The sequence below is a fragment of the Phoca vitulina genome, unplaced genomic scaffold (genome assembly GCF_004348235.1).
Source record: "Phoca vitulina isolate PV1807 unplaced genomic scaffold, GSC_HSeal_1.0 scaffold16, whole genome shotgun sequence".
NCBI classification, from domain to species: domain Eukaryota; kingdom Metazoa; phylum Chordata; class Mammalia; order Carnivora; family Phocidae; genus Phoca; species Phoca vitulina.
Genome location: NW_022589719.1, coordinates 23,422,879 through 23,441,740, shown reverse-complemented (window position 1 = coordinate 23,441,740; position 18,862 = coordinate 23,422,879). Strand labels below are relative to the sequence as shown.

General features: G+C 63.5%; 1 protein-coding gene across 10 annotated transcripts in view; it reads right to left on the bottom strand.

The window, feature by feature from the left end:
• Positions 1–275: 275 nt before the first annotated feature.
• The window catches only part of DGKZ (diacylglycerol kinase zeta), a 40,888-nt gene continuing 22,301 nt past the window's right edge, over positions 276–18,862 (bottom strand). For 4 of the 10 annotated variants that reach the window (XM_032414010.1, XM_032414008.1, XM_032414014.1 and 1 more), the window contains exons 2-31: positions 12,110–12,218; positions 11,564–11,659; positions 11,165–11,242; positions 10,021–10,077; positions 9,550–9,618; positions 8,544–8,615; positions 8,316–8,432; positions 8,144–8,215; positions 7,812–7,907; positions 7,458–7,540; positions 7,295–7,355; positions 7,097–7,210; positions 6,865–7,005; positions 6,258–6,336; positions 6,027–6,082; positions 5,797–5,859; positions 5,621–5,694; positions 5,421–5,532; positions 4,675–4,874; positions 4,402–4,502; positions 4,211–4,290; positions 4,053–4,122; positions 3,880–3,920; positions 3,341–3,480; positions 2,520–2,551; positions 2,335–2,378; positions 1,774–1,894; positions 1,653–1,686; positions 1,325–1,424; positions 276–1,045 (exon numbers count right to left, since the gene is read on the bottom strand). In XM_032414010.1, the coding sequence (XP_032269901.1) occupies positions 929–1,045; positions 1,325–1,424; positions 1,653–1,686; positions 1,774–1,894; positions 2,335–2,378; positions 2,520–2,551; positions 3,341–3,480; positions 3,880–3,920; positions 4,053–4,122; positions 4,211–4,290; positions 4,402–4,502; positions 4,675–4,874; positions 5,421–5,532; positions 5,621–5,694; positions 5,797–5,859; positions 6,027–6,082; positions 6,258–6,336; positions 6,865–7,005; positions 7,097–7,210; positions 7,295–7,355; positions 7,458–7,540; positions 7,812–7,907; positions 8,144–8,215; positions 8,316–8,432; positions 8,544–8,615; positions 9,550–9,618; positions 10,021–10,077; positions 11,165–11,242; positions 11,564–11,659; positions 12,110–12,218 (2,629 nt within the window). In that variant the 3' untranslated portion in view covers positions 276–928. Of the gene's footprint in view, positions 1,046–1,324; positions 1,425–1,652; positions 1,687–1,773; positions 1,895–2,334; positions 2,379–2,514; positions 2,552–3,340; positions 3,481–3,879; positions 3,921–4,052; positions 4,123–4,210; positions 4,291–4,401; positions 4,503–4,674; positions 4,875–5,420; positions 5,533–5,620; positions 5,695–5,796; positions 5,860–6,026; positions 6,083–6,257; positions 6,337–6,864; positions 7,006–7,096; positions 7,211–7,294; positions 7,356–7,457; positions 7,541–7,811; positions 7,908–8,143; positions 8,216–8,315; positions 8,433–8,543; positions 8,616–9,549; positions 9,619–10,020; positions 10,078–11,164; positions 11,243–11,563; positions 11,660–12,109; positions 12,219–12,556; positions 13,288–18,862 lie in introns of those variants that run through there. The other 6 variants (XM_032414011.1, XM_032414009.1, XM_032414013.1 and 3 more) reach the window with 4 other exon arrangements.

Below are 18,862 nucleotides of genomic sequence, written 5' to 3'. Positions count from 1 at the left end.
GGCCTCGCCCCCCGCCCCACCTCTCTTTCACTTTCATTGTTGTCGTCCCTGCGGGAAGCGGGAAGCGAGAGGAAATCAGCTCCTCCCCCGGCCCCGGCGAGCCGTGCCGCCAGGCCGAGGTCAGGTCCCGGGCAGGCCCTGAGACCCCACCCCCAAACGGGAACCAGGATCCCCCAGAAGAGGGTCTGCAGAGGCCCAGGGTGTCCAGTCTCCCCACCACCAGACCCCGCTGCTTCTGGCAGACCTCCGCAAGAAAAAAAGAGCAGAAAGGAAAAAAGTCCACTTTACTGAGTCACACCCAGCTGTAAACATGTCACCACGAGAGCCCCACTCCAACCCCCCAGGCCACACGGTCGGCGGTGGTGAAATGACTGGGTACACGGGGAGGGTCCGGGGGGGTAGGAGCCAAGCAGGGCGGCGGGCAGGCAAACGCAGCAGGCTCCGTGTTTCCGGGAGGAAGCCCCGGGGAGGGTGGGGTCGGGGCAGGAGAGAGGGCCCGAGCTGCCCGCAGGCTCAGAGTCGGGGCCCTCGCGGCCCAGGCGGCTCAGGAAGCCTCTTCCCGAAGGCTCCCTGATAAGGGTCCCAAGCCCCGCTGCCCTCCCCCGCTACCCCTAACTCCCAGGGAGGGCACCCGCCGCAGGGACGGGGACGGTGGCCCTGAGGTGGTCCCGCCCCAGTCCCCCAAAGGCCTGCCCGGCCCAGTCCAGTTTCTTGTTCCCCTGGCAGGCCCGGGTCAGGCTAGGGCCTCAGGGGGACAGGTGGGATCCCCCGGCTCCTCAGAGTCCAGCCCCAGGCCTGGGCGGCTCCTCAGGGGGCAGCACGGGGCTCCTTCCCTGGGGCACGGGTCCCCCCGTGGCCGTCCGACTGGAATGCGGCAGTGAGGTGGGCGATGAGGGGGCTCCTGCCCTGGCTGGCCCTGTCCCTCCCGCTACACGGCCGTCTCCTGGTCCTCCCGCTGGATCATCTGGCAGTGCTGCCGGTTCTCCAGGTAGGCGGCGAGCTCCGTGTCCTGGGCCTTCTCGGCCCGCTGCCGGGGAGTGTCGCCCTGGAGGGGGGGGGGCTGCCATCACTTCAGGGGCCTGAGGAGAGGGCAGGGGACCTTCCATCCAGGTGGCCGGTGAGGAGAGGAAAAGCTTCAAGGGACAGGCAGTCGTGGGCTGCCCACCCGCCCCAACACCCCCTCTCCAGCGCAGGCTCAGGTTTCTCAGAGTCCGGAGGGTGTGGGTTGAAGGACAGCTTCCAGTCCTAAGAGGTGGCTCTCCTCCATGGCTCGGCGCTCACAAGGGCCCGCGCTGGGGAAGGGGCTCCCTGCCACTCTGCTCACCTGCTGGTCTGTCTTCATGAGAGAGGCCCCCGCCTCCACGATGTAGTGGCAGATGGTGCGCTGGCCCAGGGCTGCCGCCTGGTGCAGACAGGTCTCCCCGCTGTGGAAACAGGGACTGGCTGTGGACCCCCCACCCTGTCCTCGGGGCCCTCTTGTCCCGTCTCCAGAGGGCGATCAGACACAGAAGGGAACTCGGGGCTGTGGGGCAAGGGCCGAGCGGATGTGGCCTGGAAGGGTTTCTAGGCTCTGACCGGCCGAGTGGGAGGGGCTAGATGAAGACGGGGCAGTTTCCAGGGTGACCAAGGTCTCGCACTGCCCAGATACTCACTTCTCCTCCACAGCGTCAAGGATCTCTGGGGGGGCTGGAGGAGAGGGGAGGGGGCGGTCAGGGAAGCCGGCCATCTCCCCTCCTCCCGCCCTGGCCCCGGGGCCCCAGTGGCCCAGCTCACCGTGGTCCAGCAGGTAGCGGACCACGTCCTTGCTGCCCGTGCTGACGGCATGGTGCAGGAGCGTGCGGCTCTGCTCGTCCCGGTGCATGAGGTCGCCCCCAGCTCGGTGCAGCTCCTGGAGCTGAGGGCAGGAGGCAGAGCAGGGCTGGGGCTCCTCACGGCCACCCGCGTGCCAGCCACAGAAATGTCCCCCAACTCCCATAGGCCGCAGGCCTGACCCTACTGTGCTCACACACGTCATCCCTCTGGGCGTTTCTGAAGTGTAGGGCAGAGACCCGGGGCCTCTGGGCTCCCCGGGAGCACTGAGCACCAGGCCCTGGGGCCTGTGGTTCCTCTAAGACTTGCTCCTCTCTGAGCACCGGGGACAGGCACACTGTGCTAGCAAGCCCCTACGAAGGGACACTGTGAGCTGGACAGGGGCAAGGCGGAATGGGACAATCAGCACGGAGACCCTGCAGAGGGCCAGACGACGACAGGCTAACTGGGCCCCACCCAGGGGCCCTGCCCCCCGGGGCGCGCAAGCTCGGGGCGGCGGGGCGGGGGGCCGAGGCCTCCTAGTACCTTACAGAAGTTGTTCCTCTTGGCGGCCTCAATCAGCTCCTCACCTGCACGGAACACCTGCCCGTTACACCCTGGGGCCGCAGGCGCCGGCCTGCCCGGGGCGGGGGCCCTGGTGGGTTGGGGCTGTGGGGGGCTGTGGGGGGCTCCACCCCCACCCGGGACCAGGGAGAAGGGAGAGGCCTCACCTTTAGGGGGCGCCGCATCCCCTGGCAGTAACCTGCAAGCAGAGCAGGATGAGACGGACCCAGCGACAGCTGTCACCCCCCTGCCCCAACCAGGGGGCGCCCTGTGTTCTGCCGACAGTTTATTGAGTGCCTCCTACACAGCAGGTGCCACGCCGGGTGCCGGCGACACAGCAGTGGACAAGACACACGGAGAGCTTGCTCTCGCGGAGCTTACATTCTAGTCAGGGAGACAGACCCGTCAGCAAAGAAAGAAGGCCTCCTCAGAGCGGGCAGGGCTACGAAGAACACAAGGCGGCGTGCTGGGGTCTCACAGCAACGTCAGCCGGGCTCCTGGGAAGACTTCTCTGGGGAGGAAGCTCCCAAGCTTAGGTGTGAGCGGAGCGGGGAGCTCGGGGAGGACCGGGGACAGTCCTGAGGCGGGCACACTGGAGGCCGCGAAGGGCCGGGAAGGGCACGGCGCTGGGCAGTGCGGACGGAGGGGAGCTCGGAGGCCCCGGCTCAGGCTGCCGTGCTCAGATGTCGGGGGACAGCGGACAGGACTGCAGAGCAGAGGTCAGAGGGGGAGCCCGCGTCTCCGGCCAGCGCAGCAGGGTGGATGGCGACACCACTGCCCCCAGGGCGGGGGGGCGGCAAAGGACTGGTCAGTTGGGTTTTGGCCAGGTTTGGTTCCGTGCCAGTGACTCAGCCAGGGAGGGGCCTGTGGGGACCCGGCAGCCAGCGGGACAGTGGACACGCGTCTGGCGCTGAAGGCAGGACGTCAGGAGGTACCGGCTTGTAGGCGGGGTTTCGAGCCAGGGGACTGGAGGAGACGCAGGACTCACCGGAGCGTGGGTGAGCAGGGGGAGGTGGGGAGAGGGGAAGTGGGGGTTGGGAGGTCAGGCCGGGCCGATGCCCCCAGCAGCTCAGGGTCCAAGATATAAATCTCGTCCTGTGCGATCTCAGTCACATAGTTGAGGTGTTCCTATGGGTGGGGAGGTCAGGGGCCAGGAGTCAGGAACCTTCCAGGGCAGCCGACGGTGGGAGTACAGATGCAGCCAGGCCCGCGGGCCCGGAGAAGCCTCCAGCAGGCGGAAGCTCCATGAGGGGGCCCTGCCAGTCTCCCTCCCCCCTGCCTTCCCAGCTCCTTCCCACTGCTGAGCCTTTGCCCGGGGCACCCCGCACCTGGCCAGAAGTGCCTTCACCCCTGTGGCTCACCGGCCGCTTTTCTGGGCACCCGCCAGCTCCCTCTGCCTGTGGGCAGCGTGCCTACCCCCCATCTGCGAGCACGGGCAGGTGTGCCGGCACCACCCAGCAGGCCGAGGGGCAAGCCCGTCTGTGGAGGTGCGGGCCAAAGGCAGAGGGGCCCCGGGGTGGTGCTCACCTGGGCCCGGTCGATCCTGTAGAAGCGGCTGGCAGTGGTGGCTGTGAGGGGGGCAGAGAGCTGTCTGAGGCCCTTCTACAGGCCCAGATAGTCGCTGCCCCACCGGGAGCCCTGCGGGAGGGGGCAGGACACAGCCCGGGACCACCAGGAGCTGGTCCTTCGGGGCCACTCACCATCTAGGAAGCACCACTTAGGGGACAGTTTCTGGGAGGTGGGGGACTTGGCTCCAGCACCTTCGGGCTCCTGCCAAGAGAAGCGAAGGCCGAGAGTTGGCAGAGGACAGAAACTAGAGCGGGTGGGCCCACCCGGGGCAGGCTCCCAACCCCCTCACCTGCTGGAGCCTCTCGATGTGGGCGCGGCAGAGCTCCAGGTCGCTGTCTCCGGGGACCACCACGGTGCCCAGTGGCACGGCTGGTGGGCAGAGCAGGCTGTCAGCGGCTGGCCGTACCCCCGTGCCTGGCCCTCAGGGCCCCCAGCAGCTCCTTGCCACCCCCCCCCCCCCCCCCCCCGTTTGCCACTCACAGGCCTCCTTGAGCTGCTCCTTGTCGTAGTGCAGGGCCTCGTAGTCGTGCATGCTGACCCTGCTCACCTGGATCCGCAGCTGCTCAGGCACGGGCTGCTGGCTGAGGCACAGGCGGTAAGAGAGCACTCGGGAAGGATCCTCGGCCGGGCGCCAGACCGAGGGGCCCTGCCCCGCTTTCCCGGGACAGAGCAACTGGTAGCCCCCTCTCCAGCTGGAGAAACTGAGGTTCGAGAGAGGGGCAGCGTCTGGCGGTGGCTGGGAGGGGAACATACTCGCTGTGCAGGGGGGCGGTGCTCCGCCGCTTGGCCTTCTGCACCATGGTGGCCTGGTTGCGCAGGGCGATGCGAATGCGCGAGGCCGCGAGCTTGCAGGGCTCGCCATCCACCTGCACTGGGATGGCCTTGGACGTGGTGAGTACCACCTCACGGCACTGTGTCAACCGCTCGCCGTGCCCGCCCACCTGCAGCGCTGCCTGTGGGCGCAGGAAGCTCAGGTCAGGGGCAGGGCTAGTGGGGCCCCAAGCTCTGTTCCCCGCATGGATGCTCTGGCCAGGGAACAGAGCGACAACAATCCCCCACAGAGCAGAGGGAGGACAGGACCCCAGTCAGAGAGGGGAGGGGAGAGCGAGACCCTGGTCAGAGAAGGGAGGGGGAACCCCAGCCAGGGAGACGAGCATGAATTCTCCCATCTTGGCCAGCGAAGGGAAGTTGGTGACACTCCCCTCCTTCCATCTTTTTTTTTTTTAGATTTTTTATTTATTTATTTGACAGAGAGAGAGACAGCGAGAGAGGGAACACAAGCAGGGAGAGTGGCAGAGGGAGAAGCAGGCTTCCCGCAGAACAGGGAGCCCGATGCGGGGCTCGATCCCAGAACCCTGGGATCATGACCTGAGCCGAAGGCAGAAGCTTAACGACTGAGCCACCCAGGCGCCCCTCCCCGTTCCATCTTGGGACAGTGCTCCTGGTCACTGTGGGGACAGAGCCAGGGCTCCAGGCAGGTCCCATGCTGGCCCACTCACCAGAGATGTCATGGTAAAGCCAATGACCTCGAGGTAGCCATCGTCGTGCCGCTGGGGCTCAAAGTCGTGGTGCTCCCCAGGGTGGCCCCAGGGCATGGTGCCTGCACAGTACCTGAAGGGGAAGGCAACACAAGGGCCTTCAGAGGACTGTCGTGCAGGGTGGAGACATCAGGGCACACACAGGGCCCTCCCGTCCTCACCTGGGGATATTCAGGAAAACAATGCACTGGGGTTTCAGGTCCTGAATCTTGGGGGTCAGGTCAGTTCCGTCACACTGCAGGCAGGACCAGGGGAGGGTGTAGGGTATATATGGTGCCGAGGCGGCCTCCGTCCCCGCTGGGCCCACCCACCCTGCCTGCCAGCTTGGCCCACTTACCACCACTCGGATGTGCTTGGCCAAGTCCTTAGAGCTGCCCATCAGGAAGTCAGAGAAGGCTGTCTGTGGGCGAGAGAGGGCGTCACCATCTGGCGACAGGGACTTTTGCTCACCACTGCCCGGCAGGGGTCCTGTGGCCTGGCCCATACAGGTATGCAGGGGGCACACGCGGGAGAATAGTGGGCATGGTGGGGGGGGGGGGCCCTGTTGCTGGCAGATCCCTGACTCACCCCGGCATAGAACATCTTATTCCGAAAGCGGCTGTTGAATTTCTCTGGGTTGGCCTCTGGGGGGCGACAAGAACCGGGACAGTCAGTCATTCTGAACCTGCTGGGGCTTCCCAGGCTGGGGTGGGGAACGAGGGCTGGGAACTGCCAGGGGCAAGTTCTGACCCTCTTGGGACCCTCCTGTGTCCTCCCCTCCCCAGCCTCCCGATGCTTTCGCACCAACTGGTTGCCCACCTCGAGACTCATGAAATTCCAGGGTGACGTGGGCATCAAAGCCCAGGCTGAAGTAGTTGTTGAAGACATCCAGGGGCAGCTGGAAAAAGGTCAAGGGCCCAGCATGAGGGCTGGGCCACACAGCCACCTCCCTGCTCTGGCCACCAGGCTGGCTTGGCCCACGCAGTTTTGGAAGCCTTTCCCACAGTTACCAGGATCCGCCAGAAAGCTCTTCCCTCTAGCCCGAAGCCTGCCTCCAGTTCTGCCCTCTCGGCTCCCAGCTCCCGTGGGGCTGCTCCAAGTGCCCCGTATACCAAACACCCTGGGCCCTGCTGGCACGCTCTTCCCTGGCTTTCCAGTCCCCCCACCCCCGACACTTCATCCCCAAGTGCCGTATTCTGTAGGGGCTCCGTGAGAACGGGGACTTTGTTTTGTCGCTGCTTAAAATGATGCCTGGCATGTGGTGGATATTCAGTAAATGTTTGCCCAGAGGCTAGCTTACGGGGTACCATTATTACCATCGTACAGGAGAGGCTGAAAGTCTGGAGAAATGAAGAGATTTGTCCAAAGCCCCAGAACCGGCAAGTGGGACAGAGGGCTTTCCCCATCATGGCCCTGGCCGACCTACCCGGTCAGTGGCGCCCTCATCACGCTCCTCTGGCCCTGCGTCGGGGTTGGGCTCAGCACGGAGGTCCCAGCGGTCTAGCTGCACCACATTCCCCTCCTCCACGTGGGAGAGGATCTTGGACACGGGCTCATCCGTGTAGCCCTGGGGGGACAAGGCAGGAACTGAGGCTCTCTTGGGGAGAGCCCCCCCCAGCAGCACAGCCCACCCCCGCTCCCCGCCTCTGGGCTCTTACCCCACCCCAGTTGAGGGTACGGGCCAAGTCATTGCCAGTGCCCAGGGGCAGAATGGCAACGGGGGGTGGTGGCTTTAAGCGCAGCTGGTCCAGAGTGGAGAGGATCCAGCCGACCTGGAGGGGGCAGAGCAGAAGAGGCCCGGTCAGACCAGCGGGGGCCCAGGCGCGGGCCCCCACTGGAGAGGCAGGAGGACTCACCGTGCCGTCGCCTCCACACGCCAGGATGCGCAGGTTGTGCACTTTGCGGTACATCTCCAGCCTAGAGTCAGAGGACAGGAACAGGGCCAGGGGACGTGCGCCTGACCCTCTGCGCCAGGCAAGCCGTCCCCACCATCTCCACAGAGCCGCAGCAAGTACTTACGCCTCCTTGGGCCCTCCCTGGCTCAGGTCAAAGACTTGTCGGGGGTTGAGATACCACAGGAAGGACTGGATGATCTTAGCGCCCTGTAGGGGGCACCGGGGGAGTCGGTCAGGGCTGGTGGACTGAGGTGGGGAGAAGCATGTGAGGAGGAGGAAGGACGTGGCTGTGGGAACCAGGCCCAGCAAGGGGCGAGGGGTGGAGACAGGCTCCGATTTCCTCAGGACCTCTGGGCAAGAGGGATGGGGCAGGAGCCTGCAATGGAACCTGGGAGCATTTGCTGGGGAGGGAAGGGGTGCGGAGCTTGACCCCGCTCCTCCCCCGGAGGCTTTCAATGGAGAGGGAGGCTGTGCGTACCTGGTTGCCCCCACTCTTGGGGTTCACAAACACCAGCAGGGGCTTCATGAGGGGCGACGGGGTGGGCCTGATGATGAAGGGTCTCCAGCGGCCCTCCTTGGAGACAGAGAGACTGTAAGACTCTACCCTGGCTGGACAGACCTCACGCTCGTTCTTGGCAGGGTCCCCTCACGTTCTGCCTCCAGGGCAGACCTTAAAGTGGGCCTGGCCACAGAGAGGCAACTCGGATCTGGCCTCCCACCTTCCTCAGGGGCCCAGGGAGCTCAGCACTTCAAGAAACAGGCCCCTCCTTCCTGTTCCCCTCCAGCTGCCCACCCAGCCCCAGGACTAACCTCTGGCCCCTTCTTGCTAGATTTCCTCTTGAAGGATGCTCTTTTTTTCTTCTTGCTTGCCTTGAGGGTATTCTGCAAGGGAAGCAGGGGCATTGGCAACAAGGCAGGTGGGCTGGGGCGGCTGGCAGAGCCCACGCGTGGGGGTGCTGTCACGGGTGCAGGCAGCACTCACCTGTGGCCTGCGGGCGCGGAGGATCCAGGTGGGCGGGATGACCACAGCAGCGTGCACGCCCAGGGAGCACGGCTCCTCTATCTGTTGCAGCATGAAGCAGGACACCTTGCTGTGGTACTAGAAGGGCGGGGGGCGCAGCTGAGCTCGGCCTGAGCTGAGCCCTGGGGGCCCCCCTCCCAGTGCCACCCCGGGGACAGCCTCCGGGGGGCCGGGGCGAGCACCACTTACTGCCTGCTTGCACCAGGAGCAACTGATGGCCACAATCTCCTTGCTGTGGAAGGTGAACTTCTGCTGGAAGCCCTAGGGTGGAAAGGGTAGTTGGGGCACCAGCGGCCGGGCCCAGAGCAGCAGGCCCAGCCCCTCTTCCGTGGCCAACCTCTCTCCACCCAGGGAAATTGAGCCCATTTTTAAAAATTAAAACAACTGTCAAATAAGCCCCTGGAGCAGGGAGGCCTGCGATTCTCTGAAGTTACCCACAAGGCGCTGGGTGCACACACCTGACCTGTTAGAAGGGGTCACAGCTAACTCCTGCCAGTGGAGATTCCCTCCTTCCTGACCCCAGACCCCGAAGCCCCCCGGTACATGCTTAGAGTGCTTCATACTTCTTCACGGCACCTGTCACATTCATTCCCCTGTTCATTCCACAGACATTTACTGGGGGCCTGCTGTGTGCTGGACCCCGTGCTCGGCACTGAAAGTGAGCAGAGGAAAGAGGGACGAGGCCCCGAGACCTTCCAGAGCCTGCGCTTACTGAGGGAAACAGAGCAGAAGCAGATGACGAGTAAGTGGCCGCCACGCTGTGGACTGTGCTCAGGAAGACTGCCCGCAGAGTCTGTCTTCAAGCCACAGCCTCCCCCAGGAAGGCAGGGACCTCACTACCCAGCTCAGGGCTCAGCACCCAACAGGGGCGCGACAAATACTGTGCTCAGTTACCAAACGAGTACGTCTATATACAATTCTCAGAGGGCTCCCGCACGGCTTCAAGGCGGTCCAGATACACCGCACGAGCAGCTCACTTTCTTCCCTGCTCTCCCGCTCTGTCCAGAGACCTGGGTGTTTGGGGACTGATGGGGCACCTCAGCCAGGTTGGGAGCGAGCCCTAGGACTCCGCACTCAGGAGACACCGTCAGCCACGGGCGGCTCACACTGGACTCATGGCCTGAGGCTCAGGGGCCACAGGGTCCAGGTCCGGGGAGGGGAGCGGGCTGGCCCACATCCCGGGGCAGAGCCTCACCTTCCCACAGTGGCGACACTTGCCATCCTGGCGTCGCCGGTGTACCCAGTGGTGCCGCACAAAGGTTGGCTGGTGGAGGAGGAGAGAGAATCACTAGAGTGAGGGGTGGTGAGGCGCGAGCCCTGAGTGTGGCCTGCACCCCTCAATATATTAGCGTGAGGCGTGGGGCTGCAGGAAGCTCTGCAGAAGCGTGAGTGAGAGCGGCTGGAGGCTTCTCTCCATGGCCTCCAGGTGGGGGCCGAGGCTCCGGCCGGGGGAGAAGAGCGAGGAGGCACGAGAGGCAGGCGGTGCCTCCCCCCCGCCCCGCAGGCAGGGCCAGCCAGGCCTTCCCCATCGAGGCCCTCTCCGAGCCTCAGCCCTGCACCTCCCTGCACCCCAGAGCAGCCTCAAAGGGGCACTCTGGAGACACTGCGGAGAAGGCCCCTCAGGAAACCTGGGGCCTCCTCACCCATAACTACCCTGGGCACGTACCTCACGGATGTTCCTGGAGCCTGATTCGCGGAAGGACGGCTTACAGCGGAAATTTATCTGTGAAGCATCGCAATGACCAGCCAGATGTCAGAGCCTCCCTTCAGGGGCTCAGGCGTCTAGCCACCTCCTCCAGCGAAGTGTCACTCAGGGTCATCCTCACAAGGCAGGGATTGCCCCAAATCATCCTGGGAGCCCTCAGAGTGTGAGACCCCTCTTCTCAGAAGCCCTCCTGCATCCCTGCCTCCTCTCCACTAGCCAGAAGGACCCTTTCCTTCCTCTGTCAGTCCGCTGGCATGGGGGACACTGGGAGTGTCTACCTCCCCCACTAAAAGGCAGCACGCTGTGCTCCCCCCAGATCTTCCCTCACCCTCTGGGGCTCCCAGCCGAGGCGCGTGCAGGCACCCCGATCCTTGCTGGCAGACCTGCGCTGGTTGGTCCCTGGAGACCATTAGCTCATCCGTGGAAACTGGTCTGGTCTCCACCTCGGGCTCTGGAACGCCTGGGGCTAGGTTTCTCTTTTCCCAACCGTCCCTGCTTCAGCCTTAGCACAGTTGTGGGGAAACCTTGCTCTAGGAGTCAGGGGCTGGGGCAAGTGGCCCACGTTAGCCTTGTTCATGCTGTTCCCAGTCCTGCAGGCTTTCCCATGTGCTGCCTGGGAGCCCTCCCACCCTCTGCCTGGACCTGCCTCCCCAGGGTTCCCTCTACTTCCCTTCAGAAGCACGGGGCCCAGACATGCCACCAGCTGTCGACACACTGCGGACAACTGTCCTTAGGGAAGGGTCTCTAGGGCAGGGGTGTGTAGCGGACAGGGCCAAGCTTCGGCAAGATAACAGCCCCTTCTAAATGTGGACCTCGGTGTGGGTAAAATGGTGTCTTGGCCGTCACTCACTCATTCATCCCACTGACAGTCAGTGAGCCCCACTCTGTGCCAGGCTTGTTCTGGGCAGTGGGGGTAGGGTAGATAAAAAGGGGGGAGACAGGATTCAAATGCAGGCATTTCAGCTCCAGGGTCTTTGGCTCTACACCACCACGCAGCCTGGGACGCTCTTGGCAGGTGAGGCGTGTAACGTGAATAGGCGTGCAGAGACACACACGTGTGTGTACAAGATGCCTTGGGCGGGAAAGGCTGAGCACGCACCCTCACCTTCTCCAGTTGTTCGATGCAGGGGGTGTGCACCACGATCTTGCAGGCTGCACACTTTCTCCGGGACACTGATTTCTGCTGCAGAAAACGAAGAGAGGGCCCTGAGGCACCAGGTAACTCCATCCAGGCTGCTGCCCCAGGGCAGGAAGAGAAATCCTTACATGTGCCCCGGCACAGCTGCCCTCTGTGTTCACTGGGAATTCGCAGTGCTGGCATCAGAACACAGTCCCCATTCCTCCTGCCATCCTCAGGCAGCCCTCAGCAGGGGCGCTCAGGGGAGCGTCTTGTTCCCACCTTCCCTGGGAAGGGCTACAGCTGTCAGGCCAGCAGAAGTCCGCCTACAGGCTTCTAGACCCGCTCCACCAGCAGGGGGCAGCATGCCACCCAGGGCTCACTCACCAGCATCTTAGCTACACAGTACTGCTCCCCAACATAGCAGAAGTCCCCCGACACGTTGGTCTCGAACCAGATGTGTTCCCCATACGTCGCGGACTCCTAGACCACGAGATGAGCGTGCTCAGCGCAAACCTGCTACCCGACCCATCAGTCAGTCCCTGCCCTGCCCTACAGACTCACCTCTCTCCCAAGACAAACCTGCTCCAGCTACCGCAATCTATTCTGCTCCATCCTGTTTCCCCACTGTCCCTACTTTTTTTTTTTGAAGATTTAAAAAGGTTTTTTTAAGTAATCTCTACACCCAACGTGGGGCTCAGACTTACAACCCCCGAGATCAAGAGCCGCAAGCTCCACCAACTGAGCCTGCCGGGCGCTCCTCCCACTATCCCTGCTCTTGAGGGCTGGGCTCAAACGTGGCCACCCCAGCAGGTCTGCCCTGATCCCAAAGGCCCATGGGCTCCTCCTGCAGCTGCCCCCCGCACTTCCCTCCACCTCCAGCTGCTGCCCTGGTACCCACCTGTCCCTCCCTCCCAGCACCCTGCCACTCACGCTCCAGTCCACAGTGCTCCGGATCTGCCGCTCTGGCTCGCTGCACAGGGCCCCGGGAGTGGGAGGAGGGGGTGCCAGGTGCTGGAGGCCCGACTTGGTGATGGCTTTCCTGCAGAAAAGGAGATCGCTGAGGCCAGCTGAGCACCTGGAGACTGCTTCGTTCCCCCCTTACCTGGGATCTCTGCCCTCACTGTGACTTCAACCCCTGGCCAAGACAGGGACCGCAGTGAGGAGGGTAGGGGATGCCCCACGGCAGCCTAGGGCTCTGGGAGGTTCCCTGCAGGAGACTTAGCCCTCCTCACAGCCCTTGTGGGGTGCGCTGGCTTCCAGGCACTGTCCAGAGCTATTCCCAAGAGGGGTGGGGGGGGCGGGCCGCAGGCCAGGCAGAGCCTGGAGGTCCTTCCCCCAGGCCAGCCCCCTCGCCCTGCCAGCCACAGCTATACCTACGGAAGCAGGGCACTCCAGGTCTGGGGTCCTGCCGACTTGCGCCGTAGGGCCACCTGGCGCCTGCGGGACAGCGGGCGCACACGGGCGGGCATCAGCGCACCAGCTGTGCTGCCTGAGGCTCTTCGGGCCCCAGGACCAGGGTGCTGGCCGGGGGGCCGCTGCTGGCTGAGGCGCCGATAGTAACCATGCAGGCCCCAGAGGGCGCGGTCATACACCACGTCCGCAGGGAGCAGGGGGGCCGAGGCCCGGCGCCGGCGCAGGCAGCGAAGCATGGGCACGAGGGTGCCCCGGTGTGAGGAGGGCCCTGGTCTCTTGGCGCCCGGCTGGGGGGCACTCAATGCCGCAACGGCCACGTCCTCCTCCTCAGGCATGCCTAAGAGCCCAGCCAACAGCAGGGGTGTGCCCAGAGGCTGCGCCCCGCCCGTGGCAGGCTGGGGGGCGGGCACCTCATCCACGACGAAGCAGGGGTTGCAGGCAGGGGGCACGGTGCTGGAGCGCCGGCGGCTGGTGCCCCGGGCCCCCACCCCGCAGCTCAGGAGGCAGCCCTGGAGCTGTGTGCTGGAGCGGCGCCGCTGGACCAGTGAGGCGGAGGCCTGCCCGGCAGGGGAGCGGCGGCGGGCCTTGCCTGTGGGCAGCCCCACGCTGCTGGGCCGCCGCTGCCCCTCCCCCGGGCCCGGCGCCTTCCGCTGGAAGCGTCTCCTAAAGAAGGTCTCCATGGCAGGGCCAGGCGGACGGCTGTTGGGCAGAGACCGGGAGCATCAGGAGCTGGGCCAGCCTATGGCCCACCCTGCGCCCAGGAGCCCAGTCACAGCCTCTGCCCTTTGAGCAGAGAAGGGACACAGGGGGGAAGGGGGAGGGCCCACGGCCTCTGACCTCCATAAACGCGGTGTTTGAGGGTACCACGGAATCCTCAGGGGAGCCCACATTTACCACTGCCGGAAGCACTAACACCCTGTCCCCCCCAGTTATACCCTATGCTGCCCCAGGAGTAATGGGTACAAGGGGCTTCTGGCCAGCCATGCGGCTCCCCTGTCCAGGCACCACAAACCACAAAGCCCTGGCCTTTGACTCCCTCGCCTGAAGCTGATGGAAAAGAAAAAAAGGAAGCTGGAAGCCCGCAGTCCTGGGTCCCCGGTTGCAATTGGCCTCTACAGACGGAGGGACCAAGGATAAGCCTTTTCTTTTCCTCTCATTGGGCCTTTGTTTGGCTACCGACTCAGGGCAGCTTAGGTTTAGGTGTCCCCTCCTGGGACATGGCACAAACTAAGCTATGATAATAAAATGAGGCTCTCTGAAAAGAAATTCAGTCCGGATAAGACCCCCAGATTCTCTCAGCCCCAAGTCGTGGGGTCAGGCTGAGAGTGGCACTAGAAATGGAGCCAATCTGACTTAGGGATCAAAGGACCCTGGGGACCAAGGCCCTCAGGACTGGAGGAGAGCCGCACAGGGGGAGAGTCACCCTAGGCCTCACGCAGGGCCACTTTGTATGGGGAGCAACAAGAGGCCTGAGCCAAAAGAAAAGCCTTCCAGGTATGTTCTGGGTGTGCATCTCTACCTCTGAGCGGCTAAAAGAAAGAACTTTCCTGTACTAGACTGCTCTGTCTTACCCTTCTGCAGAGGCCTAATATGGATCTCCCACGTGTGAAAGTACCGGCTGATGGGGGATGTTTGAACACCCTTCCAGCCCTGCTGCCAAGGGAGCCGGTGAACTGCACTGTGTCCGAGGGGCCAACGCTGGAAGCTCCAACTCTCCGCCCCAGAGTTCCCTCCTGCAGGGAGGCAGAACCCATGGGGACCATCCTTCCTCAAACCATCCTCCCTTGACCTGTGCTGAACATGGGCCCAGCTTCCTTCGCCAGCTCACCTACTCCCGGCTGCCTCTTCTTCACAGGCTGCTGGGATTACTGCACCCTCACTTCTTCCGAAGGTGGGGGAAAGGCAGGAAGCCTGGTAGGCTTGGCGGCCGGGAGGGGAATGCCTCCAGAATGCCCAGGGATGCCTGTGCCCCGCCATCAGGTGACCTCCTGGGCCCTGGCAGCCAGAGAGGTCAGAGCCACAGCCATGGGACATCTGCCTGGGGCCGACAAGAGAAACCTGTCTGCCTGCTGAGGGCCTGGCAGAAGTCAGGCATGGTGGTGGCTGGGAGCCTTGGACAAATGGTGGTGGGTGCTAGGCTTGAGGACTCAGGCCCGGGCTGCGTGTCTACTGCCTGTTTCTCCCACCACCCGCTCACCCACTCTTTAATCCGCGATGACCCTGGGAGTCCGGGCAAGCAACGCCAGGCCCTGGATGGGTGTGGGGGTGTTCAGGGCGAGGCACATGGGGCCAAGGTGTCCGAGCTCCCGTGATCAGGGAGCAGCGGAGGCAGTGTGCCGGGGGGAGCAGTGCTCGAGACTGCCTGTTACAGTCCCCGGCCTCTGCAGGGGACAGGGAGAAGGGTAGGAGGTAAGCTCTGCACGTAGGAGAACAAGTGTGGACAGAGAGCTCTCGGCTTCCTACTAAAATCAATAGCACCACAGCTAACGTGTTTTGAGTGCCCACCATGTGCCAGGCACTCTGCTAAGCCCTTTACAAACACACGTATCATTTTATAAACCAGAGCAACGTGGAAGAATAGGTACTGCATCCTGCCATGTTCCTGATGGGAAACTGAGGCACAAGGAGGCAACTTGCCCGGAAGTCCACAGCGAGCAATGGGGAGCCAGTGACGGAACCCAAGGCTGCGTGAAGGCAAAGCCTGTGTTCCAGGAGCCATAGTGGAGTAGGCTCTTTCCTTCTGGGCCACGGGGCTGGGACTGAGGGGGGATGGCCAGGGAGGGGAACCCTAATAAAAGCAACAACGGCCCCGTTGACTCAACACCTACAATGGGACAGGCCCCGAGCTAAGTACTTTCATTTATCATCTCATTTGATCCCCACCACAACCCCACGAGGCGGGCAGCGTCAGCGGCTCCATTACAGAAAGGAGGCCTGAACAGGTGCAGTACGTGCCCCAGGTCACAAGGCCGGTCAGTGGCAGAACCGCGACCCGAACCCAGGGCTGCCTGACTCCGGTCTGCTCGGCACCCGGGAAGAGAAGCCCGAGGGCCCGGCTGCCCGTTGCTGCCCGGGCGCTGGCTCGTCAGCACTCCCCCGGGGTGTCGGCTTTCCCCGCCCGTCTGGTCAGGCCGCCCTGTGACAGCTGCCCGGCCTGGAGATTAGTCACCCGGACACACCGCCTGATGCTAGTGTCACCCAGAAAACAAAAGGCCACAGTCGGTAGGGGGAGGTGCTGCGGGCACCCTGTGAGCAGCGATGAGGCCTGGGCCCTGCCGGCTGCCCCAGACCCACACCGACAAGAGAGGCCTGGAGTCGCATCGGCGGCCTGGCGGCACAGTCACTGCGAGCGGGGCGCAAGGCGGGCTAGGCCAGGCTGCTGTTGGGTGACCACGTGCAAAGCCGTCCCCACATGGGCCTCAGTTCCCTTGTTTGTCCAAGGAGGCTGCGAGACTGAACTGATATTTTACGACAAGCTGTCCTGCTCGGTACCCGTGCCTCTGTGTTCCCAGGGCCCCCTCCCCCCAGGCCCCACGCTTCCTGCTCCTCTGGTCTCCAGAGAAACCTCTGTCCTCTGGTTCCAGACTTCCTATCTCTGCCGAGGCTTCTCCTGAGTCCAGTCGGAAGCCCCCCGCGGGCCGCGGGCCCCAGCCTCTCCCCACCGCGCAACCCAGAGGGGCGCTGTCTTCGCACCGCTCCGCGCGCCATCGGCAGCAGCCCACGCGCTACGTGCAAAGGCCACTGGAGGAGGCCCCCCGGGCTTCTGACACCAACGGCAGAGCAAAACGGCTACCCCTCAGCCTTCGCGGGGGGGACCTCACACCCAAAGGGGACAGGGACCTCCAGCTGGCTGTCGAGGGCCCAAGGAGAACGAAGGATGCCGTAGGAGAGGCACGCACGGCGGTACCCGGCCCCGTGCCCTCAAGGAACAGCAGGGCGTGTGGCTACGGGCTGCTGCCAGGACCGAGCCAGCATGAGCTCCCCAGCTCCGCCGGCTACAGGCTAGAAAGAACCAGACTCCTGGCCTCCCAGCCCAGACCATCTCACCCCCTATGTTAGTTTCAAGTGGAAAAGCCCAAGGGCCTTGGAATCCTGCATCTGCCATTGCTTTCCCGGGTGTGGATTGACTAACCTTTCTGATCCTCAACTTACTCCTCTGCAAAATGGGGATACCACCTAGTTCAGAAGGTTGGCCTAAGGGAGGTTCTGATAAAGTACCTGGTGATACCAGGCAGAGGGGAGGGGCATGGCAGGGCCTACACCTGCAGTAGACACAGCGGTATGTGGATCGTGCCATCTCCTGGGGTTTGTCTCTGCCCGTGGCGGGAGTGGGAACCCAGAAAGGGAAGCAGGAGAACCCGGGGTGGCCACCACCCACCACATGAATAGAGCCTGGCAGCCAGAGTCCCCTGGGGGTATCTGCCCATGCTGTAAGGGATGCCCTCTGCCCCTCATACCAGGCCTGGCGCCCCGAGGTGCTGGCACAGGACACCCTGTGGGATGCAGCCGGGGTTCCCACTCCTGGCTGTGAGCAGGGCCCCACGTACCCCTCTCCTCAGGGAAGGCTGGGAATGGTGCACAGTGGCCCCATGTCCAGCAGCCCCAGAGCAAGGGCCTGGCGCGGGCTCCCTAGGGGGATACTGGTCAGAAGCCACCTCTGGTGCTCTGCTCTCACAGCCCGAAGGTCAGAGGGAAGGAGCTGGGGACAGCTGGAAGGGAGGCCTGCCTTGGGGCTGGTGAGACAGGGTCCCCCTTTCCCAAGGTCTTTACTTGCTAAGAGGAGCCTGCCCAAAACAAAACAAAACAAAACAAAACAAAACAAATGCGCAGTGGGGAGCAGGTGGCCAGGGCTGCACAGGAAACACAGCCAGCAGGCCAGTGATGTTTACCTCCACGGGGCCTGGTGGGGGCAGGCACCGAGCCCACCCTTTCCCTTCCCTTCCCTTCCCTTCCCTTTTCCATCAGCTTCAGAGCCTCATCCAGGAATGGTGGTGCCTGGGCCCACCCTGATCCGTTCCTCCCCAGACCCACCCAGACAGCTACAGGAAGGAGGAAGCAGAAGGCAAGGAAGAGTTGGGGGTGGGGTGGGGGGGGAGTCCCCTTTGACCTGATCTGGAAGGCAGGGTGGCAGGCAGGAGGTGGGCGAGCGGGTGGGGCCTGGGGTCCCTGTGGGCAGGCGAGCCGGGGCTCTGGCTGGGGCTCCAGGCTGCCGGCCTGTGGCTGAGCAAGTCCTAGTTTGGAGAGCGAGCCGCTGTGGCTGCTCCTCTACCCCCTCCCCCTCGCCACCCTCCTCCCCCCAGCCTGAGACAGCCGTTATGAAAATAACCCGATTGGTAACCAACTGCACTTCCTCTCCCAGCGGCCGCTCCAGGCCCTGCAGCAAGCAGGCGGCCGGTGGGCGGCCCGGCGCACACGCGCACCAGTCCTGCCTCCTGGCTTCTCCTCCCGAAGCCCCCAGAGCCGGACTGAGCAAAAGCCCAGTAGCCTCCCCTCCACCTGGCACCCGGGAGAGCACACACAGCCCCTGCCTTGGCTCCTGGAGGAGGTCTGGGGAGGCAGAAGTGGGGGGTGGGGCGCGCCCCTTCTGGCTACCTAATGTCCTCTCGTACCCACTGGACAGGTGTTCTGGGGTCCGGGGCAAGCGTCTGAGACAGCTAATCACTGGCGCCCGTCAAAATAACCACAAAAACAGATATCCGTCGAGTCTTTCACAACTTACAAAGCACTTTTTCACAAGCATTATCAGACAGGAGGCTTATGATTCTGCTGCGTGGGTGGCATTATCGTCCCAGCTAACCAACAGGGCACCTGAGGCTCCCGGAGGCCTGTGGCTGCCCGAGCTCAGAAGTGGCTGAGCTGGGACCATCCATCCTGGGTGTCCCGGCCCTGCCAAGGGGGCCTGCCAGAGCTGCCCTGGCTTGTGTCCTGGAGAGGCCAGCCCATGTCACACAAATCCCACCCAGAAGGCCACCCCCTCCCCCAGCTCACACTCCCGGCTCTCAAGGGTTGACAGTGGCAGCTCTCAAACTTCCACAACCTTTTACACTCTTAAAAATTACTGAAGATCCCCAAAAGGTTTTGTTTACAGAGATAAGAGCTATTGCTATTTACCATATTAGAAATTAAAACAGAAATTTAAAAAATATTGACTCATCTAAAGACAATAAGCTCAGGATGCCTGGGTGGCTCAGTCGGGTAAGCATCTGCCTTTGGCTCAGGTCATGATCCCGGGGTCCTGGGATGGAGCCCCATGTGGGGCTCCCTGCTCAT